The following is a 22,247-nucleotide window of genomic DNA, read 5'->3' on the forward strand; positions in this document are numbered from 1 at the left end:
AGCTCCCTTACAGCGTGGCATCAGTTCTGGGAAGTCTTGCACTTGTTATCTCATGGAAGTATAAACACACAGCCACTCAACAGCTTCCCAATGCTGCTAGCAGGGGGCCAGCTTGCTTGTGCAGCTCTGGAAATACATGACTGCTGGAAGTTTACATAAAGCACACCAAACTAACCCTCCTCATGAAGCTGAGAGATTATTTTGTGCTGGCAGTTGACATGTTAAACAGCTTCTTTGCTCCCTGAAACTAGTTCTTAATAGAAATTTCTCAGGACAGCTCATAATTCAAGAAAAATTTGGTAAAAGAGTGAAGCATATGCTGTTGTAAGATAATGAGGAACATTAACAAATACTGGTAACCAGAGTGCACCTGCTAAAATAAAAAAATATATTAAAAAATGGTGATCGCAATGCAGTCTGCTCAGTACTCCAGTGATCTTTACTTTGTAACTTTAAAAAAAAAAAAAAAACAAAGGCCATCCTTACACTTCAGGGGAAGGGCTGTCAGTCCTCTTACTCAAAACAGAAGCAGCAATGCCATGAGAAGGTAGAAATCAGTCTTAGATCTTTCACTATTCCAAAGGTAGTTGAATAAAAACATTAGGAAAATACCTTTTTGCTGTTAGGAAGCCTGCTTTATAGAGCACTTCGTGTAAGTGCAATCATCCCCATGTTTTTACTGAGGTAACACAAGCAGGTTCATCAGTATGTTTTTCTTAAGTTTAATGCCAGCAGCTGGATCAGTATCCAAAAAGTTGTGATACAAAAGAAGGCATTTACAAAACTGTACACAATAAATACTTAACATCTTTTATGTTTCTTTGGTGGAATGATGTCTGTACAAGCCTGCTCAGCTGCAGGTGATGATGCCCTTTTTTCATTTGATGGGAAGAAAAAAGGATGTTTCAGTGCTTCTTCAAGAGTAATGCGCTTGGCTGGGTCATACTCCAACATCTTTTCAATGAGGTCAAAGAGGTTCTCATGGTCAGAATCATGGCAGGTCATGAATTCCTTCACAAAAACAACATTTTAATTTTTAAAAAATCTTAAAATTTCACTTTGAAGTTCCTCTCCCCAAGACCATTTTCCCTGCCATCTTACCTTCAGCGGCTTGCAGCGCCTTGAGACGTATCTGCCAGCAGAACTGTGTTCATCCCAATCCAGCTGGTCATGACGGAAGTATTTGCGTTTCCTTCAACAGAGCACAGTTTATTAATCAGAGAGTCTGCTTTGCCCCTTCACTACAACTATAAGCATGTTTGTTCACAAAACTGGAACAGAGCTAGCTGGCCAGCTTGTTAAATAGAGCAAAAGGATGTCTTAATTTGCCATTAAACCAAGCCTGAAAGTGTATCACTTGAAGTGTAGCAGTCCAGGTATGGAAAAATGCAATTACCTGGTTTTCTTTATCATGTGATTTGGCAAAGGCCCCAGTATTCGCTCCATCATTGCCAAGTGTTCTTTGCTGTCATGTGTCTGGAGGGAAATCAAGGTAAGACATTTTTGTTGTTACAGGAAGTCACCAAGAACCTGTACTCATCTGTTACCTGAAATGTTACAATCTACTGGAGTCTTTCTCTCTTGACCCTGCCTTTTTAGATTTTTCCTTTGTTCACACAATTCAAATTTTAGCAATACCATCCAGATGACCTAATTCAGGTAGTTGAGCAGTAATTGCTGATGGTTATGATGGTACGCTTGTGACTAGTGTGGCTTGTGAATTACAAACATTAACAGGGTGCTTCTCCATACCAAGCTGCTGCCAAAATGTTTAGTGAAAACAACTGTTAGAAATGTTCTGCTGAGAAAGTTTCTTTGTGCCTACATTTTCTCTCTACCTTGACCCTCAAGAGAAATGCAGCTTGATTTCTCACACAGACTCTTGCCTTTAGTCCCCACACTTGCTGCAGCACTGTGAAATCTGCGATTACCTACCGGAAATACAGTGAATCCAAGGTAGTATTCTGTAAGAATGCATCCAATGCTCCAAACATCACATGGCTGTGACCATCCCAATGCTGTGGGAAGATTCAGAAAGTCCATGTTTATACCAGACTGTGAACAGTTTAACCGCTCAAGCAAGATACACAACACTTCTGACCATACACTAGCATACAAGAAATCTTACACAAAAGATCAGCCTAAGACTTCCACTGACCTAGGATAACTTCAGGAGCTCTGTAATGTCTTGTAGACACCAAAGTGCTATGATACTCGTTGTCGTATGTTGCGCTCCCGAAGTCTACAATTTTGATGTCTGCGTTTTTCACTGTGCGTTCATCGCATTTCTGAAATGAAAGGTAGGGGGATGCAAGTCACCAACTCAACCCAGACAATGGCCAGGGGTGGGGGAAGAGGACATCAACTTACCAGTTTGGGGTTATACTCTTCTACATAGTCAGACTTCACAAATAAAATATTTTCTGGTTTCAGATCTGTATGTGTCAACTTATTCAAATGCAAAACTGCAAGATAGCAAACAGTTAGCAAATTGTGAAGAAATTTTTAACAAATAAAGCAAAACAGAAACGTAACTTACAGTTCACAGACTTGCAGATCTGATAGGCCATGTGTCTAATGTGGTCCAGCCTAAATGGCAGAAAGCCATTTTCTTTAATAAAGTCATAGGTGCTGAGCCCCAGTAGCTCAAAAACAATGCAGACATGTCCATGGTACTCAAACCATTCTAACATCTTGACACAGCGACTGCAAAAGCAGTAAAATACATGACTTGCAACAGGAAGTTGTGCCACGCCAATACATTCAGCATCCATTACAGAAAGCAATGCCACAGCACTCAAAGCGACAACAGCCACCTTTGCACACTTACTATGTGCTGCTGGGATCTGATGCATTTAAATGCTCCAGGACTTGTATTTCCGCGTGAGCTGCCTCAGAGTAACGATCAACGTTTTTCACTATTTTCACTGCCACGTGCCTGTCCTCCCTGCAGACAGGTTTGAAGTCATTAGAAGAGCAGGCAGGTTTAACTAAGGATATTTAGCAATTGCTGCTTCTAACAATGGCAGCCTTGTTAGAAAAGTGGTTGTTTGCTGCGTTAAGTACATACTGACTACATAACCAAGATTCTTCTACATGCAGACAAAACTAACATTTTTAATCTTTAAATGTTGAAAACATCCTCAACACCTTATATATTGGTATTATTCTTCTATGTGAAAAACCCCTTTCACCTCCCCTTTGCATTTATGTATGGTGGGCTAATACTACAGAAACCTCCACATTGCACAGCCTCACATCACTGTCAGTCACAACTGACACGCTGCCTTCAGTCACTAATTCACTAACTGAGGTGGCACATGCCTTCTACAGTGACCAGAACGGCAATCTAATTTCGTACTGTTTCACACACAGCAAAACTGCCATCAACAAAATAGGTTCTTGATGTATACAATACACTTGCTGCTAGAACCCAAGTGGCACTGCATCATCACAGACAGTACTTCAAGGTAAGCATGGTCAGAGACTTTGGTCATTGGTCTGGGATGGTACAGGCCCCAAGGACTGCAGGGTGGAGTGGAGGAATGAAGGACAACATGGTAACACTTCATTGTCTAGGCCCACCAGGCTCCCTCATCAGCCCTTGACCTGCAGTGTGCCTGCAGAAGACACACCCATTGCCTGAACCACCAGCTCTGTAGAACCCTCCTGTCTGCTCTTTTCAACATCATGAACTAGCATGAATTTATGTCTGCGAACTGTGGCAGCCTTAAAGAAATACAGAGAGCAGCATCTGAGGGCATGAAGATGAAACCCGATACAACAGGAAAGCACAACCAAGCTGTGATACCATCAGTAAAAAAAAAAGATGTGTATTTAAGACTTACGCTTTGCGATCAATGCATTCCACTACTTTTCCAAAAGCACCTTCACCCAGATTAGCAACAATCTCATCTATAAAGAGAAGAATTCTCAGTCACCAAAGTTGTAAATTATTCAGCTATTAAAAAAATGAAGCAAACAAAAATAAAAGACTACTATGACAAGCTATTCTAAAACGTGCTTCTTTAAATTGAAAATAGAATTTGAGAGGTATTCCTGGACAACTCTCATCAAGGCACATTTACAGGAATCTCGTTCTATCAGGCTCATTAACTTCATTTACTGTACTTGGAGAAAAAAAAGAGAAAAGAAAAAAGAACAAGGCAAATAAAATATGTTCAAGTTCTACAGAAAAAAATAACAATCCCTACCCCCAAACAAAAACAGTCAAGACAGAAAGAAAAGACTTCCAGAGCCCCCTCACATCTTATGCTAAAAGAACTTATTCTATCTGAAAAGTTAATAGATTTTGAAAAATATTCTATACATCTTGCACTTAGTACGTCTCCACTCTGACAGACCAGGTGACCCTCCTCATCATCCTCTACACTCCTGGATCTTTTCTTTCGATGACTCTTCTGGAACGGCACCAAGATCGTCCAGCCCATCAATAAACCCGAGTGAATTCAGGGCAGAATACGAAATTCATTCAGCATGGAGATATTCAGGCATTCAGATACACGCCAGGCCACAAACGGTTGGCAGGAGCAATTTCAAATTCAGTCCCCAGAAATTCACAGGGCACATAGTTTATGTTACAGGAGAAAAACATGGCAAGGAACAGATTTTCAGATGAGATACTCAAAGTGGCAAGGCAACAAAAAATTACAATACAATTTTTTTTTCTTTCCAAAGACTGGTTCACTGAATTTTACTTTAGAATTTCAGCATCTGTGTTATTCTTTTTAAAGCAAAAGGATTTAATAATTATCTTATATATATTAAAAAAATAGCCTTGTGGCCAAATTAAAAACCCCATCTTAAGTAATCAAGATTACATCACTGGTCTGAATATTTGGCAATTGCTTTTTTTGTTTCATAAATAGCAAATACATTTACTTCAGGCTGAAGATCTTAAAATTATAAATCCTGCCTTCAGTTTATGAATATATAACAAAGTTCAGAAAAACTGCCCTGCTAGCAGGCATGATACATATCTGATTTTAAATATTTCCAGTGATACTTAAAACATCTTATTAAATACTTTATGTAAAAATCTATTATTATCTCCTTGCTATTTCAGTCAAAAGCAAGCTTAAAGAAGCTTGTGCTTGGATTTTCAAATAGGGCTGAAATAAATACTTGTCATAGTAAGAATTTTGAAGGCATGAGAAGAGATGCCTGTACTTCAAGTACTCCAATTGATGGGTATTAGCCATTAATATGCTCAAATATATCTAATGAGCAAACAACAAGACTATGTTCTGTGGTATCACAAGCATACTTAAAAACTGCACATTTTCACTGAAAGAAATAAAATGCTAGCAAAAAAAGAAAAAAAAAAACTACCAACATAAACTATAGGAATAAACCACTATTGACAGAAGTCCCTAAATCCCCATACTGGAATCACTACTACCCAGGTGAGAATCTTATCTTCTTAAAATAAATAAAATCCTCAATTAAAATTGGTCACACCACCTGTGAATGACGATGACGACAGGTAGCATGGTGTGTCTTGTATTTCCTTTTGTAACTACTCATCCCACTATGACCCGATGATTTGCTACTGTGATGCCCAGTATCGCATCCTCGATTGTACTCATTTCGGTATTCTTCAACATAGCGTCGCTCATGATTGGTTCTTTCGTTAACAGATTTGGTTTCTGAATGGCTACTACAAACAAAGAATCAAATAAACGTAATTAAAATAATTCCTGCAGACCTATCAAGGTTGTTTGAAGCTGTTAAGACATCTCTCTTGAAATATCTTCAACTCAAAAATGATACAGTGTCAGATAACCTGATGAGAAACCTTGAAACATACGCTTGTTGGTATCAGAAGTCCACAAGTTATTTACCTGTCAGGAAGTTTATAAAGGTCGTTTTTGCAGTGCTTATTCTCCTGTGCACCACTTGATGATCTCTTTCTTTTATCAGCCCTGTCATACCTCCTGTGATCCAGACTTTCTCTTTTATCCCAGTCAGGATAATTAGTTCGTCTGGAATGCCGCATCTGTAACAAAGGTATTTCGCTCTTTGAGTTATGTCCCAGCGACAAACAAATAATTTCCAAAGCCATTAATTACCAAATTAACTAAAATCAAAATTGCATTTTTCCTTAACTATCCAATTTTCATTTTTAACCTGTGCTTTCTTTCATTTTTTAAATGCAGCCTTTTTCCAAATTAACCGTCTTTTTTTTTAACAGACGAACATAACCAATAACCTAGTTCTTATAAAAAAGAATTAAAAGAAGCACTGTGGCTCAGAAACTGACCACATACCACAGATGTCCTTTCAGCAAGGCTGCTCAGGTACCCAGCAGTGCATATGCTAGGAAAGAGACAGGCTTCCGCATACGTAAAATGGCCACACAAATACTGCTCAGCGTCCCCATGACACTTAAAAGACACTTGGCGTAAACTTTTAATATGCTTCTCTCTTTTAATATGATTCCCAGAAAATTCCTAATGCTAAGTTAAAGCGCCAATAAAACTCGGGCCATCTCCTAGTTATTCAGCTCCAAGAGCAAAAGGCAAGTATCTCACTACCCACGTTCTATTTCACTTGCCAAACCTAAGCAGGTTCTGACTCACAAGCTATGGCCTGGGCCTCACGGCACCGCACATGTCGCGAACACTTCCCTTCCTGAGCGGTTCGCCACGCCCAGCCAGCGCGCCTGGGTCGGGCCCACCCCTGCACTTGGTGCCAGCTGGGCCGCGTTCCAGCAAGCCCCCCTGCTCCGTTCTCCACCCCGCGGTGGGGCACGGGAAGCGGGTCCGGCCTTCCCCGCTGAGGCGGCCGAAGCCATTTTCTGTCCTTAGCGGAACCACGCGCTAGCACAGAAGATGGCGGCCGCGCGGAGGCGGGCACGTGGCCGCTCCCGCCACCCGACCCGAGCCATTGTCCTCCCTGCGGCCCAAGACGACCTTCCACCGCCGCATCACAGCGGCGCCCTTCCCTCCGCCCCGCCTTCCCGCGGTAGCGACCCGGCCCAGCGCCTAACGCTGTCCGGCGACTCTGCCCCGCCACCGGGCAAGCAGCGCCTTCCCATCCGGCCTACCTCGGCGGCACGGTAGAGTTCTCTCCGGGGATTGCCGCTTTCTCCCGCTACGGTTGGGCTAAACGCAGCAACCGCTGACCCTCAACTCGCACTCCGCCACAAATGGCGTTGCCAAGAACTTTCTGGAGTGCGGCGGCGCGGCGCCCGTGGCGTCAGAGGACGGGGCGGGGTCGAGCCGGGCGGCACTGCGACACTCTGCTTCCCCTATACTTGACCCTCACTCTGCGGGCTGCGCCTGCGTCTGGTTTGTGCAGGAATGGGTCAGTGGTGCGACGTGCCCGCCGCCAAGTCGGCCTTAAGTTTAAGTCGGTCTGCCCTTCCGAGACACTTTAAGGATTCTGGCTACCTTCCTCCGGGTACTGCCGGCGGCAGGCATCAGTGGGGATAGGCACTGCGCGGGACATCACCTTCCCACAGCGCCTAAGAGCCCTCACCCCTCTGCATGTTATGAAAGCCTTTTACTCCCAGTTCTGCTAGTTTTACTGACAGGTGCATTTCACCCGGTCACAACATTTTACGGTACCCCTATGCCTCATCAGGTCATTCAGTTTAAAAGTAGTTTTACGTAAGTAAACGCAGCTATGGAAAAGCTTCAACCATTTTCCCTGCCAAGACAAGTAACATGATACTAGGGGAAACAAAAAAATACTAAACATTCTAACCAACATTTAGGAATAACTGCCAGAAGATTTTTGGGGTTGGTTTTTTTTTTTTGATTCTCCCAAACTGCTAAATCATAATTTTTTTGCCTTTATCTCTGTACTTCTCTAGAAAAAATTTTAAAGGCTCTTAAAGCACATACCCAGTCAGCTATAAACCAGAAGTTTAAAGGACCATGTATTACTAAAAAACTGAAGATACCTATTTTTTATGCCAATGGTTTACAATATTTCTGGGTATCTTTAATGTCTTGTAGGATCTTTTATTAACTTCCAGTCATGTTTTTTGAGTCTGAACAGAACATATAATACCCACTGTAAAACAAATTAAAAACAGCTCTTCCATATCCAAAGAATGGAGGAAAACCCAAACAAACCAAAACCAACACAACACTAAAAAACCCCAAACCATTGGTTCCTCTGCTGCTCACTACCACAAGGGCAGTTTAAGTCATAGCTACTCCCTCTTGATGCCCCATGCCTTACTGCTGGCTCTCAGCCACATCTCTCAGAAGGAGCTTTCACGTCTGTCAGTGATTTTTAAGTGGTCACCTCACCGTCAACAAAGAAGCATGCACATTCAGGGGTAAACTTCTAGACAACATACTGAACAATAAAGAAAGAGACTTCTAGTCAGGATGTCCTTAGCAACTGGAACATGCTGGACAAGTATGTAAAAAAAGTGCTACTGAATAACGTAAGTGAGCTTTTGGCTTGAAAATAGTGTCCTAGGCTAAACTAGCCTCATTATAAAATGAGCTGAAAGGTCCCTGGCCAAAATAAACCCCTCAGCCTATGAGCATACTCAATGAATTTAAGAAAAGCTGTACCCTTAATGCAAAGCAAGCAAGAGACTAGACAATGAATCATTAGTAGGTGTTGATATGAGGTGTAGCTAATACGTTCAACTGGTGTGCCAGCTGTGGGGCAATATGCCTTAGCACTCAAAGTTGTGCAACTTTGTAGTAACACCTCAGTAACCTCTACCTGGTGTACCTTTGCCTTTCTTTTGCACCTAAGGCCTCTTTAGGAGGCAAAGTCTCACAATAGGAAATACTAGACTGAAGCAGACTGTAAGTCCAATATACCTTGACCTCCCAAGGATTACAAGGTGTATCTGTAAAAATGGACTTGCTAAGTGTTATGACCAAGTCCAAAGGGGATCTCTCACCTCTACACTATAGTGAGAAAGTGAACTTCTGTGGAGACAAGTCTATATTTTTTTTTCCTGTTTTATGAAAACAAAAACGCATTTTTTTTAAATCAACAAGGAAGGGTAGAACGTTCTGCTTTTCCCAATATGCCAAAGGTAGAACACTACTTTTTTTGTGTACAAATCACTCTTTTTCCCTGTTTAAGTCAGTTTATCTTATGCTTATTATACTAAGTGACTTGAATGTAGGATTAGCCTGTATACATACATATACACACACATATGTATACACACACGTATGCATGTATTTCATATTTCCTCTTGACCAGTCAATATTCAGATATCTCTATACTTTCCTGCAGACTTTCATATTTGAGTCCAATACTTGGTCTCAAATAAGACCAACCAATAGCTTTCTCTTATTCCATCAACATCATCTTGGCTACAGTGTCTTTTTTTAATTATCTCGGATGTATCAGGATTCTTGATTAGAAATCCGACCTCTTTGTATACCCATTATTTGTGCCATACAGTGATGAAAACCAAGTTACAGTAAATCCATGGTTACCCAGTTTCAATCAACAGCTATGTAAAGACATAAACACTTACTCTTTCACACCAAAAGCGTTGTGCCAAAGCAGAAGCAATTGTTTCCAATGCACCTTTTAGGAAGGCTGAAGAGGCTCCCACTCCAACACAGCAGTACAAGAGCAAGCACTCCTCTAGGACATAGGTTTCATCTATATATGACATTGATTTCATCTAGGGGAAATAACTGCAAATCTTACTCAGTCTTCTAAAAACTACTCAAGTAAGGATGGTTAGCATTTATATGAGAAAGTTTCAGAAAACTGGTAGGAGGAAATTGTAGCAAAAGGACATTGTTTCAAGACAGTATCCCTGCGAGACTAAGGCAGAAAAAGATGTGCAAAAACAAAATGTATTTTTTTGAAGTATTTTCTTATTTTACAAGTATAAAAAAAAAAATTAAAAATAAAAATCCTGGCAGATACCATGGAAAAACTGACCTCTAAAGCACAGGTCTCCTCTGTGACAACTCCCAAACAATGTCACAGCTCCTGAAAATCCTACATTTAATGAGCAAAGGTATGATCCAGCTCAAGTAATCCTTTTCAGTGACACTTTATACCTTGTAATCCACTCTGTGGCTACAGAGCAAAAGGATTGGCATGAATTGTAATATCTTTAATGTGAACATCATTAAGAGGTCTGTAGGTTTTCTCATTCACAGGCAGCTTCTCCAGCTCATCCAGAGTCTCCAAGCCGTCAATAACTCTGGAAGAAAAGAGGAAGTGCTAGGAATATGCTTCTAACAATGATTTAAATACAACAATTGGGGTATCTCAAAGCATGTTACAGTTCAGTATTACAGTGCAAGGATTTTGCAAGCAAATGATACAAGACAAACAAAAATTATATATGGCATATAATTTGTTTTCGAAAGAAATATTAAGCATCCATGACAGATTCTGATAAAAAGTACAAGTAATTGCCACTGACCTGACAGTATCACATTTTCTACTAACCACAGCTGTATAAAGACCCTGGGTGCACTTCCTGGCAGGCAGACCTGACCAGTCATAGTATAGGTTCAAGTAGCAGTAAGATACCAGCCATGCCAAACCTCACTGTGAATTACTGAAATCCTGTGGCTAGAAAAATCAATTTCCAAATGCGAGATTATAATTTCTCATCTTCTGACTCAGACAAGATTACACAGAATCTTTAGTAACTGTGTAAATAAATCTAATGGTGCAAATATGTTTAGGCTTTCAGATTTCCTGTTCAGGCTGAAGAACTGGCAAAAGAGATTGTTCTAATAAACCTCTTGCTTTTTTGTTTAAATAACTAGCTCTGGTAAATCTTGGCAGTTTATTCCCCTATAATGGACTTGGCAGAAAACACATTGTGGTGTTTACAGTTCAGTTAGATTCATCAACTCTTTGAATCTGTGATGCTGGATTGTGGGTCAGAAGAGACTGCATATGCTTGTTCTGCTGATTCTGCAACTGGGGTAGGAGTGCCTTAGACTGTCACAGAAAATCTGGTAAAATTCATCCGTCAGAGCCTCTACCCATATCTACAAAAGATGTCTAAAAACCTACTTTCAATCATGCTTGCCCATAAAAAATACAAGTGGTAGAAAATAGTTTTCCATACTTCGATAGTTTCCTTTGAATACTTAATTCCATTTAAACAACACGCAACTTTCTCAGCATATTCGCTTGCACACTGGAGATTTTTTAACAAGCAAAAGAAAAGATATTACCATGATTTTGAGAGAGAAAAAGATGTGTATTAAAGACTCAAAAATTGAACATTTGCTTTAAGAATGATATGTTATCAGCAGCATCTTAAAATAATTTTTTAAAATAATGATGCATCTTGAACAACCTCATCTAATTTTACAAACTATCAGTTTCATGAGTTTTATCTGATCAGCAGGAAGTTTCACCTAAACAGAAGCATGACCATGCCAGTAACACAACCATCCCCAGGCCCAGTCCCAAATCAGATTCTTGCATCTCAATAAACCCTACAACTGCACATCCAGCTGTTCTGGAGTTTGATTAAAATCAGGCTGCATCCATTTGGACATGGATGAAAAGGCAAGCTGGAATAACCACTGGGAGGCAAAACAAGAGAAAGGGAAAAAAGCTCATTCTTGAGGTAATTTTTAAATATGCCCATTTCAACTGAATTCTTTACTACTAAAAAAGGGGAGCAGCATTTTGGAGCAACTACCTCTGGTGCCAGTGCAGGAGCACATGTTTACATATACACATCCAACATTTTAAAGAATTTTAGAACCAGAGAAACTTCTCAATTTGCTCTGCATATTCAAATCCTTCACAGAGTATGATAAGGAGGCATGCAGTTGGATCACTTACTTTCCAAACACGGTGTACTTCATGTCTAGGTGCGGCTGCTTGCCGTAAGTGATGAAGAACTGTGATCCATTAGTATTTGGACCATTGTTTGCCATTGAAACTACCCCACGGACGCTGTGCTGAAACAGGGAAAAACCTCAACATGAACACACATCTGTGAAAACAGGACTTTAACCTGTACAAAGTGCTCAATGACTTCACATGCTACCTTAATACCATTATTAAGAACAAATCTTGGTTGCTAATATATTCCATCACAGTTCATAATTTGCTCCTCCAAACTGCTCTTCGAATGAAAAATTACATCTTTGCCCTCAGTGCATGAAAACCACTTTATTACAAATTCTTTTTATTTCTTTTTATCTCCTGTGCTGGATATAAACTACAGCACAGGAGGTGCCACCTCAACATGAGGGGGAACTTCTTCACTGTGAGGGTCACAGAGCACTGGAACAGGCTGCCCAGGGAGGTTGTGGAGTCTCCTTCTCTGGAGACTTTTAAGACCCCTCTGGATGTGTTCTTGTGCAACCTGTGCTATGGTCCTGCTCTGGCAGGGGGGTTGGACTCAACGATTTTCTGAGGTCCCTTCCAACTCCTAACATCCTGCGATCCTGTTCTCAGTGATGAAAACTCTCAAACCTAACTTATCATGTACAGGAATGTCTGTTGGTGTTTTAATAGTAATTATTTCAATCCCCTTATTGAAGGATTGTACTTTGCTTCACAATTACAAAGAAGGTATTTAATACAGTACAACACAATGCTGGTTGTTCTCCAACCTGTAAAGAAAATTCATATGAAAGCATAACTACCTATTAAGAGCACAGAAATACCTTTAAGTATTCACTGAATTCATCTTCAAACTTCTTGCCCCAGATGCTGTTACCTCCTTTTCCAGTGCCTGACAACGAAGCAAAGAGATTACTGGATTTTCAGACTGACAAATCCAGAAATTATGTAGTTAAAACAAAAGACCCTAGATAGCCTGCAAGTGATTTGAGGCAGGGATTGGATTCTCATGTCTTCATACTGAGCAGAGCCATTAACTCTTTATAAGGAACACTTACTAAGTTGCAGAACAAAACACTGACATACCATCATATTAAATTCAGTACGAGTACAAACAGTCGCACAGTTGAATCAGATTAGCTCCCAAGCAGTTCATACTATCAGAGTAATTTTCGCCAAATGCTCTAGAGGCAGCACAGAACCTTTCAGGCAGAAAACAGAGAAACCACAGTAGCAAATGCTACCTGTTAAAGAGCTGGTAAGCCAGTAGGACTATCACATTTAGTGGAAACAACTAATAAAAATAAAGTTTGTAGAATGCTTTAATACTGCATGATTATTTAGAACTACAACAAAGTCTGTTCTTCTGTAAGCTCACTGCTGAAAACTAATCTCATCATAAAATTCTCTATCAACACTACGATAATTCTTCTAAGTTATTTACATTTTTGTTTGAATATTCATACTTATAATTTATTTTTATTAATATTTTATGTGCATTTTTCTATAGAGAGACCTAGGCAGAAGAATTTACCTAATGGATCTCCTGTCTGAACCATGAAGCCTTTTATATTCCGGTGAAATACGCATCCATTGTAGTAGTTACTAGCACAAAGAGCCAGGAAATTCTAAGGAAATGGAACAAATTATATTAACAAACAGTTGAGAAATTGTACCCTCTTATGAAAATGACATCATTGGCAAGACCAAGACTAACCCTTCTGCCTCTGTTTTGCATTGTGACCATGTGAGTTCCACAGAGTACTTGCAGTTAACATATTCCTTTGACACTGTCACAGATACAAGGATCTTAAATAAAGTTTACAGCACAAGGTTCTTTGTCTTAAGGAACAAATAAAAAACCTGAAATATGCTCCAAAGTATAATTTCCATTCAATGTTTTTAATTTGTAAATGTAATTTTGTAATCAATAACTTTATACCTCAGCTTTGTTAATTAAAAAGTAAATTACTTCAATTTAGGCTTGTTTATTGCAGAAAGGAAAACCTGGGGCTTCTGATAAACTGGGAGTGATTCTCACTCTTTTAAATTAGAATCAAATCTGTGCAAGAGTGAACAAACCCAGGGAAATTTGGGAATCCCACGCTGTTTACCGTATTTCCCCTTAAGGACAAAGGACACTTTGGGAGATGCTGGAGACAAGTACGCTTGGAGAGACGTGGCCCTTAGCTAAACCTTGAGAAACAAGCAGCAAAGCTTTTAGACAGTTTGACAGAGAGCACAAGTTCCACAAGTGGAAAAGGTACTATACTAGCTTAACATGTTATCATTCCATTATGTGAAAAGATTAATTGCAAAAGCCACATCATCTCCACCGTAGTCTTCATTATTTCTACTGCATTGCCTCAAGATATAGGCAATCCTGCTCCTATACTTGACTTACTTCACAAGTCTTTGGTGTACGCTCACAGAACAGTTCAATTTTAATATCTCCTACATCAGTATGCAGCGTGACAGCCTAAGCAGGGGGCAGAAAATAAGAATTACTAGCAGACTCAGTTTTATTTCCCAGTCCCACCAAGAATAAAACAAGTTCTCCCCAATGGAAATAACCACTGTTTCAATATTTGGCCACAGGCAAGGTTACTATCACAAACCTTCCCCTTTTCCAGTGCAATCACCAGAAACCTTTTGGTTTTGTTTAGTTTTAGGATAAATCAAGTTTTTCAGTGTAATGCAGAAGCTCTGTTTCATATTGTTACACTCCAGAGATACATTATTCATTTATGAACTACACCTGCTCAGTCACTTAATTGCAGAGTTGAAGAATCAAGATTATATCTAGTTCAGATGACGATGTGGTGCACGTACCTCACTGCTTTACAAGACAAACTGCTGTGTATTGCTTGCCTTTTGAGAGGCTAGTTCTGAATGGCACTGTATATAACCTGCCTTCACAAACAAGCAAATCTACAAAATCACACTTTTCCTAAGAATTTATAAATAACTGACCTAACATTTAAAATGGCAGCTACTCAGCCACCCAACCAAATATATCTCTATAGGCCAAATATATCACAGTGCTCCCATGGAAAGTGCTAAGCAACTATTGAGGGGCTATACTGGGGATAAGAAAAATAATAAAACCCTCCACAATCTTAATACTAGCACACTGTTCCTGAAAGAAGACAGTTGCATGCAATAACCTATACCTATAAAAGGAGTATGTACAGTTTAAGACACACAGTTATGTCAGTTTTCTGATTTGCTGAACCTTCAAAAGCTTGCCAAGTGTAGAAGGTTACATACACTCAAGCAGCGCTATGGGTTTGCAGCTTGAATAATGCTCCTGTGGTAAAAGAAAACAAACTAGATTACCAAGTATTAGTCAAAGTGGGATCAAAATTTAGGATCTTATGAGTGAAACTTTAAATATATTAAACTGACCTATGTTCTTTTTCACAATATTTGGTTAGAAGGCCTAAATGAAAACCTGAATTTTTCATTACATCCAAATACAATGTGTAATCCTTTGAGAAGCAGTGCAGCATCTCAAAGCGTACTCCATTCCAAGGGAAGATCATCTCAGGAAAAATGAAAATATATTAAAAATACTATTGTTCTCACCATGTCTGCTTATCAAAAGGCTTTAGATTTGTATATGGCAATTTCCTGCAAAGAAAACGTGAAGTTGGTTGGTTTTTTTCCCACCAATCTGCAATTCCTTTTGATACTAAAATATTCCTGTGTTTATACGTTTTTACAGTGTCATTCAAGTGGTCTCCGGATAAATGCATTACTTTTGCCCTACACAACTATGCATAAAGAATCAGAAAGGAGAACAAAATAGCTTAAAGAAACATAATGGGGAAGACTTCCTACCCTTTCCTAAGGCAAAAGGTTATACTAGAAATCACATCTTTTCCCAAGACTACAGTTTTATAAATGATAACTACTAACAAAAGCCACGAGTACCTAAATATTGAAGTGTGATTCGGAGCCACCTTCTGACAGCTGTGGGTGCAATAGACAGCTACCTGCATCCAAGCAAAGGATCAAGCTCTAAGTAATATCTTCAGATAAAACATTTAGGCTAAGTATAATAACATCGCCGTTGCGTAGAAGCAACAGCGTTACCCACTAACTTCTCTATAAACTGTCTTCCCTTGTTGGCACCTAGGCTTGGCAAGGCCTCTAACAAAGGCCAGGGAGCCCGCCAGCAGCCAGCTCCAACCCAACTCGGCCCGGCGCGGCCGGTGAGGGGCCGACCGCGTTCACTACAACCCATGCAGCTCCTACCTGAACAGCGACAGCTTGGCCCTGCCGCTCCTTTTCGGCCGATCTGAGGTATTTCCACGCAAACCCCACACACGCAGCTGCGGGGCGCGGCCCGGCTCCTCCACCGTCCCGCGACCGCCAGTTCGGCCTTCTTGCGCCGTCCCGGTGCCTTCACCCCTGCTGGCCTCACGTAGGCCTCTCAGGCATCTGCCGAGGCCGGACCCAAACCTGGCGCCAGCCGCCAGGAAGCAGCAACCCGGCTCTCAACACGCGCGCAGGAAGGGGCTGGACAGCCCTCGCCGCAGCTCACCTCCGGCAGGGCACGGACCGGCGCGGCGGGTGTTGGCGCGGCGGGTGTTGGCGCGACGGGTGTTGGCGCGACGGAGGCGGCAGGGCCGAGCTCGCGCTTACGCTCGACTCTGGCTTGAGGTGAGTACGGGGCCCCGCGAGCGGCCTGGGCGGAGGCGCTGGTGGGGTCCCAAGGTTGCCCGTCCCGGTTTCTCTTGCTCCACCACCTCCCTCCTTGGAGAACGAGCACCGAGCGGTCTCCGGTTGTGAAGGTAGACGAAGTTTTAAGTTCTGTACGCTTCTCGCACCACCGTGCAGGGTTGCTTACGGTGTTTGACCAGGAGAGCTACGGAGGCAGGCAAGGGTGTACCCGCTGCCTGCGCCCCCCGCGCTCCGTGCTGCCAGTGGGGCGGCGTTCGCAACCTGAACGGTCTCAGCTGTGCTCTTTTTCAAGCTAGGCTTACTGCTGCCTTTTTGTGTTCTGCAGATAGCTGCATGCTGCTGCCTGGCACACAGCTGGTTCGGCGGTCTCTCTACATCCGTGCTCTGGGCTGCGTACCCTCACGCTTCTTCATGAACCTCGGGGAGCTCGTTTCTGCCCTGAATGACTTTGCATCCCTCTCTCTGGCTGAAAGCTGGGACAATGTGGGGTTGCTGGTGGAACCAAGCCCTCCCCACACTGTGAACACCCTTTTCCTCACTAACGATCTCACTGAGGAGGTGATGGAAGAGGCCGTGCAGAAGAAGGCAGACCTTATTCTTTCTTACCACCCTCCTATATTCACACCCCTCAAAAGGGTGACGTGGAAGACCTGGAAAGAACGGCTGGTGGTCCGAGCCTTGGAGAACAGAATCGGGATTTACTCTCCACATACGGCATACGATGCCATACCTCATGGAGTCAATAACTGGCTCACAAAGGGACTTGGTGAGATTCTGCTAGAAACAAACAAAAGGTTACAATTATGTATCGGTATGAGCTATTTTACGTGGAGACTTCCTCTCATTTTCCTTTCTTTTGAGGAATTTTTTTATTTTATCTTTCTAGTACTTCTAAGTACCGTAAACATATTTTAGGGAATTTATCTTGGTGAGGAATACCAAATACGAACAGTAGAGTACTTTTTCAGATGCCTGACAGATGCCTGATTGGATTTGCTGGTGCAGCATATTTATTTTCTGTCTTGGTCCCAAAATTTAGACCACTGACTTTAAATCACCACCATTAATTTATAGAATGCAAGATCTCACTATTTGCAAAGGACTGAACGTATCTGAAATTCTTTCAGATTTTTGTCCTGTATTGTGGCACATAAATGAAAACGGCTGTCTTTTCCAGTCTGATTTACAAACCAGGAACAGTTCTGATTTGTACAGTTCTTAGAATAAAATGTATAGCATTAAGAATGATGAATAATATCTATCCATCAACATCTTTGCCCTTAAAATAGACTGCATAATGGCAACAACAGGTCAAGAAGTCCTCAGTTCCTGTCAGAGAAAATGGATTCAGGTGCAAATTCATATCTTCTTGTTGCTTTTCTTTAGGGTATGTGCTAAATTGGTATTAGGATACTTACTCAGCTTCATAAAACAGTAATCTTGTACTGTTTTCTTAGGTGCCTGTGCTGCCACCCCACTGCATCCATCAGCTGCACCAAGCCATCCAGCTGAGGGCACTCACCGGGTAGAATTCTGTGCAAACAACACTGAGCATCTGGACACAGTGCTGTCCAAAATCAAAACCATCCAAGAGATCTCCTGTCTTGCTACTCTTCCTGCCAGGTATCTACCTCATTCTCTGGTGTTCTATTCTTTCTGCTGTTTTAAGCTGAGTTTCCAGAATTGTATTTTACTGTTGTAATCACTTTGTTGCTCTGTGCATTGCTGCGGGTTTTTTCAGCAACAGATCTAGAAACAGAAGGAATAATCATCCTCATTAACCAATGTTACATTAAATGGGTAACAGCACCTCAATGTAGCATCATGTATATTAAGGTGAGGTGATAAAGGACAGAATTAACAGGAAGGTTGATGAAGACAGTTGAGTTAAATTCTCATATCTGTTTCTTTCAAAAGAGTCAACTAGACTAGGCTAGGTTTATTACAGTGCCTTCTTTTTTTACTTTCTCTGTGGCAGAAGAGCCAATGGATAGAGTAGCTTTGTTTTATATTAATATGATTCTGAAATTTTACCTACTTCTGTAGCAAGGACCAAGCATATCTTTCATCAGGGTTGAAGGTGAGGAGCAAACACGAGTCAGTTTGAACTGTTCTCAGAAAGCACTGTTGGAGGTGGTGGCGTTACTGTCCCAGGACAACCTTTATCACAAGACCGAGGTTCTCTTACTACAAAAGGTAATAAAATCATGTATTAGTTCCAGTGAATGTCTTACTCGTGTGAGCTGAATGCCTCAGGCACTGAAATCCAATAGTCAGTAGCATCACAGGTTTTTTATGCTCTGAAATACTAGCCTGTGGGGATTTGAAGCCACTCACGTTTTCCAAGACAATGAAAATAGCTGTGTGGCCTGTACTAATTCTTAAATCAGTTCCCATAGCTAGTGTAGTTAGTATGTTACATTCAAGAGCATACATAGGTAGCTTTTGTAAGGTGTTTGTAAAGTTCAGAGGCATTCCTGAATCATCTTTGTACAGTATGGAAAGCAACTGAATCTTCTGCAGTCAGCTTTCTCGCACTCATTTCAATTTCTTTCAGCCTCTTCTTCCCCATACCGGAATGGGACGTCTGTGCACGCTGAGTGAGCCAGTCTCTTTGTCAGACATAATTGAGCGTGTTAAGAACCACCTAAAATTACCCCATGTCCGCTTAGCCATGGGAGCAGGCAAGACCCTAGGTAAGCAGGCGTGCAAGTAAGACTGTTCATTAGAACTAATATTTAAGGATGAGTGGGAGCATGAGCATATGTATACATGAGTGTGTGAAATACTGCTGCCAGGTTTTTTCCTGAGCGATATGAAGCACTGTTAAGAAACAGCCTTTTAGAACTTACGTGAGACAATCACATAAAAAGAATCTAATCTGTATTTTTAATTCAAAGTTGTATATTGTGCTGGTTGTCCCTGTGAAGAAGGGACAGCACAAGTTGAATATAAGACGTTCTTTTTTGTAATTTGTATAATGACTGAGATTCTTTTCGTCCTCAGGATATCAGGCACAAATGTATACCGTTTCATTGTAACATTACCTTTGGAGACTAAATGTCAAATTTCACAGCACCTTAAAATAAGATGCTTTATGGTATCCTTATGAACATGTAACCATCCATGTTTCAATGAAAGAAAAGTAGTGTCAAAGAAGGTGAACTATCCTAGCTCAGACAGTGGGTCACTAGCAAAATGTAGAGTAGACATCTTCTTATCCTGGCTAGACATACTAATATCCAAGGGGTACAGCTATTGTAATTTGTGAGAGCAAATTTGTTGAACACTCTTCATAACTCAGAAGACAGCAGTCTTATTAGAAGCCTCTTGTACTACCAGTTGCACTACAGAAAACCTCAAACTATTTTGAAGTCTGTTATGCTGTGGGATTGCAGTGGTGTGATTCCTCTAAATCAGCAGTAATTACATGGCAACAACAAATCCTTAACTGGATTTGAAAACTCTCTGTGTTGTGTCCCCTCTCCTTAGGGAATGTAACATATATGGAGAATTAAATTTCATGTCACTATCTTGTGTGTAATAGCACGGAATCAGCAATCATAGCAAACAGCCAGATTTTTAATGGCACGGAGCAGCTCTCAGCTTGCCTTCTGAGAGCTAAAAATTTGGAACCAGTATATCTCAGAGGTAAAATGCTGCATTAGTGGCATCATTATTTGAGAAACTAATGATAGTGGAACATGAGTGTCTTGGAAAGAGAAACAGCCTATTAAAGGGCTCAAAAACCTGACTAAATAACACCTCACTGGGACAGAACTAGCCAGCAGCCACCTTCTGTATTGTAGTTTTCTGCAAACTTTCCTGCCTCTTGAAGAAAAAACTCTGCATCTGTTTGGTACACAGAATTTGCAGTGTTACTACAGATGTTACAGGTCCATGACATTGACCCTAAATTCAAGGTAGTAGTTATTGTGAAAATTAATAGCAATACAGACATGAGGGCTGAACAAAGGGAAAAGAGTTTAACTGTGGCACCTTGTATCCTGCAGAATCACCAGTAAAGAAAGCTGCTCTGTGTGCTGGTTCTGGGAGCAGTATCCTGAAAGGAACAGAAGCAGACCTCTATCTCACAGGTAAAAGATTATGTTGTTATATACATACATAAAAGTAACTAGGAAAAAAAAAAAAGGCTCAAAACGAAATTGTTGATTGGCTGTTGAAACATTTGGCCAGAAAGCATCACCTGTAACAACTGAGAAACGTTAATTATTGTAATGATAGAATAACATTAGAGATAATGTGGAACAGGCTGTACAGCAGAGTGAAGGTTGTATGAATTAAATGTATGTACATTATTTCAACACAAAACCAGTGCTGATGGCAGTCTATTGCAAACTTCAGAGTGTTTCTCCTTTGGCAAGATAAAAGGTATTTCCTCCGTTCCCCACAGTTTCCTAATGGAAAATGGAATATAATGTAGTCTACTGAATCTTCCAAAGGAACCCTGTGGTGTATGTAACCAAAGGGACACTTAGTACATTATCTTCTTTTCCAGCAGTGGGACACCTACTTCCCTGCAGCTTGCTTGAAAGTGTGCAGGCTGCCTTGCATTCTCTAGTACTTAACTTGAGCAAGTTCTACGGCAAGGCATGTCCCACCTCCCCCTTACGTACAACCCTGCAGAACTGACCCTCAAACAGCTTCTATGCAAGGCTTCATTTTTGCTCTCCTCCATCACAGCAACCCATGTAACATTCAGACCAATCTGTGCACCCTTATTTCCTGCCCAAAGTGGCAGAATCTACCACTATTCAAAGAGGGCTTGTCACAGCTGTCACTGGGGGATGTATCCCCTTCAAAGGACACTAGGGGTGTTGTATATTCTTGCACTGAGCAGATGGTGTTGCACTCCCCCTCAGGGTCTGGTCCCCTTACAACTTCCCAGCTTCTAGCTAAGATTCTGCATACATGGCAAAGCTGGTTACCTAAACTGTACTGTTAGTGACCTACATGGCATTTCTTTCTTAAAATGGCAGGAGAGATGTCCCACCATGACGTTCTGGATGCAGTTGCCAATGGAATAAGTGTTATCCTGTGTGAGCACAGTAACACTGAGCGAGGCTTCTTGTCAGAGCTGCGTGACATGCTAGCTATCCACCTACTGAACAAAGTCAACATAATTGTGTCTGAGAAAGACAAAGATCCCCTCCAGGTGGCATAAGGGAAAAAGGAGAGAATTCAGTTAAGAGTTTCATGATGTCAACTGCAAGCTTAATGAAGATGCTCTGAACTGATTCAGAACAGAAGGATGGTATTCTATATTTTCTTGAAGTTGTGATGTATTTTGTCTTCTGTCAGATAAATAAATGCTTGTTTTGGGCTACAGAAGGCTGACTTCCTCAATTACTGGGCTGCACTTGAATGAATTTACTCTTATTAGATATTTGGTAACCATGATACTCAAGGACTGTTTTAGGTAAAATATAAAAACCTGACTTATCTCCAGTTTTAAGCTTACACAGCAATTCTACCCTGTTGCAGCTATGGTGAACCATGTCAGTATAGGTCACTGATATTTTAGCTAATAAATCTCCTGATAATAGTTAATGACAGTAGCCTAAATAGTGATAGGTAAGACCTGATGCATTTTGCATCAGTTTTGGAATACAGACTAAAAAATGCAGACTGTTGAAAGTGCCAGCAAAAGAGATTATTCGTTGGAAAATGTTCTGGAGGAAGTTGAAGAGAACTGCTGGCATGTGCCACTTTTCCTCATCAGACTGTCCAGCAAA

At 41.1% G+C, this 22,247-nt stretch overlaps 3 protein-coding genes across 4 annotated transcripts; 1 reads left to right on the forward strand and 2 right to left on the reverse strand.

Moving 5' to 3' along the window:
- Positions 1-439: 439 nt before the first annotated feature.
- CLK1 (CDC like kinase 1) lies at positions 440-7,171 on the reverse strand. Of its 2 annotated transcripts, XM_054381085.1 has the most exons (13): positions 7,070-7,171; positions 5,865-6,019; positions 5,485-5,680; positions 4,331-4,421; positions 3,849-3,915; positions 2,831-2,947; positions 2,540-2,706; positions 2,371-2,465; positions 2,159-2,288; positions 1,936-2,018; positions 1,397-1,476; positions 1,102-1,192; positions 440-1,011 (listed from the first exon to the last, which is right to left on the reverse strand). In XM_054381085.1, the coding sequence occupies exons 2-13, from the start codon at positions 6,017-6,019 to the stop codon at positions 802-804; spliced, it is 1,482 nt and encodes a 493-aa protein (XP_054237060.1). In that variant the 5' UTR covers positions 7,070-7,171; the 3' UTR covers positions 440-801. The 2 variants fall into 2 exon arrangements, with proteins under 2 accessions (XP_054237060.1, XP_054237062.1); XM_054381087.1 differs by lacking the exons at positions 4,331-4,421; positions 5,485-5,680; positions 7,070-7,171 and having other exon boundaries at positions 5,865-5,984.
- A 2,718-nt stretch (positions 7,172-9,889) lies between these two features.
- On the reverse strand, positions 9,890-15,414 carry PPIL3 (peptidylprolyl isomerase like 3). The gene is made up of 6 exons (XM_054380821.1): positions 15,391-15,414; positions 14,207-14,281; positions 13,337-13,430; positions 12,627-12,694; positions 11,794-11,912; positions 9,890-10,177 (listed from the first exon to the last, which is right to left on the reverse strand). The coding sequence occupies exons 1-6, from the start codon at positions 15,391-15,393 to the stop codon at positions 10,051-10,053; spliced, it is 486 nt and encodes a 161-aa protein (XP_054236796.1). The 5' UTR covers positions 15,394-15,414; the 3' UTR covers positions 9,890-10,050.
- On the forward strand, positions 14,962-21,786 carry NIF3L1 (NGG1 interacting factor 3 like 1). The gene is made up of 7 exons (XM_054380822.1): positions 14,962-14,977; positions 16,889-17,257; positions 17,949-18,114; positions 18,564-18,687; positions 19,049-19,187; positions 20,505-20,588; positions 21,492-21,786. Exons 2-7 carry the CDS (start codon positions 16,903-16,905, stop codon positions 21,674-21,676), a joined length of 1,053 nt encoding a protein of 350 aa, XP_054236797.1. The 5' UTR covers positions 14,962-14,977; positions 16,889-16,902; the 3' UTR covers positions 21,677-21,786.
- Positions 21,787-22,247: the final 461 nt, after the last annotated feature.

The sequence above is a fragment of the Indicator indicator genome, chromosome 5 (genome assembly GCF_027791375.1).
Source record: "Indicator indicator isolate 239-I01 chromosome 5, UM_Iind_1.1, whole genome shotgun sequence".
Lineage (NCBI taxonomy): Eukaryota > Metazoa > Chordata > Aves > Piciformes > Indicatoridae > Indicator > Indicator indicator.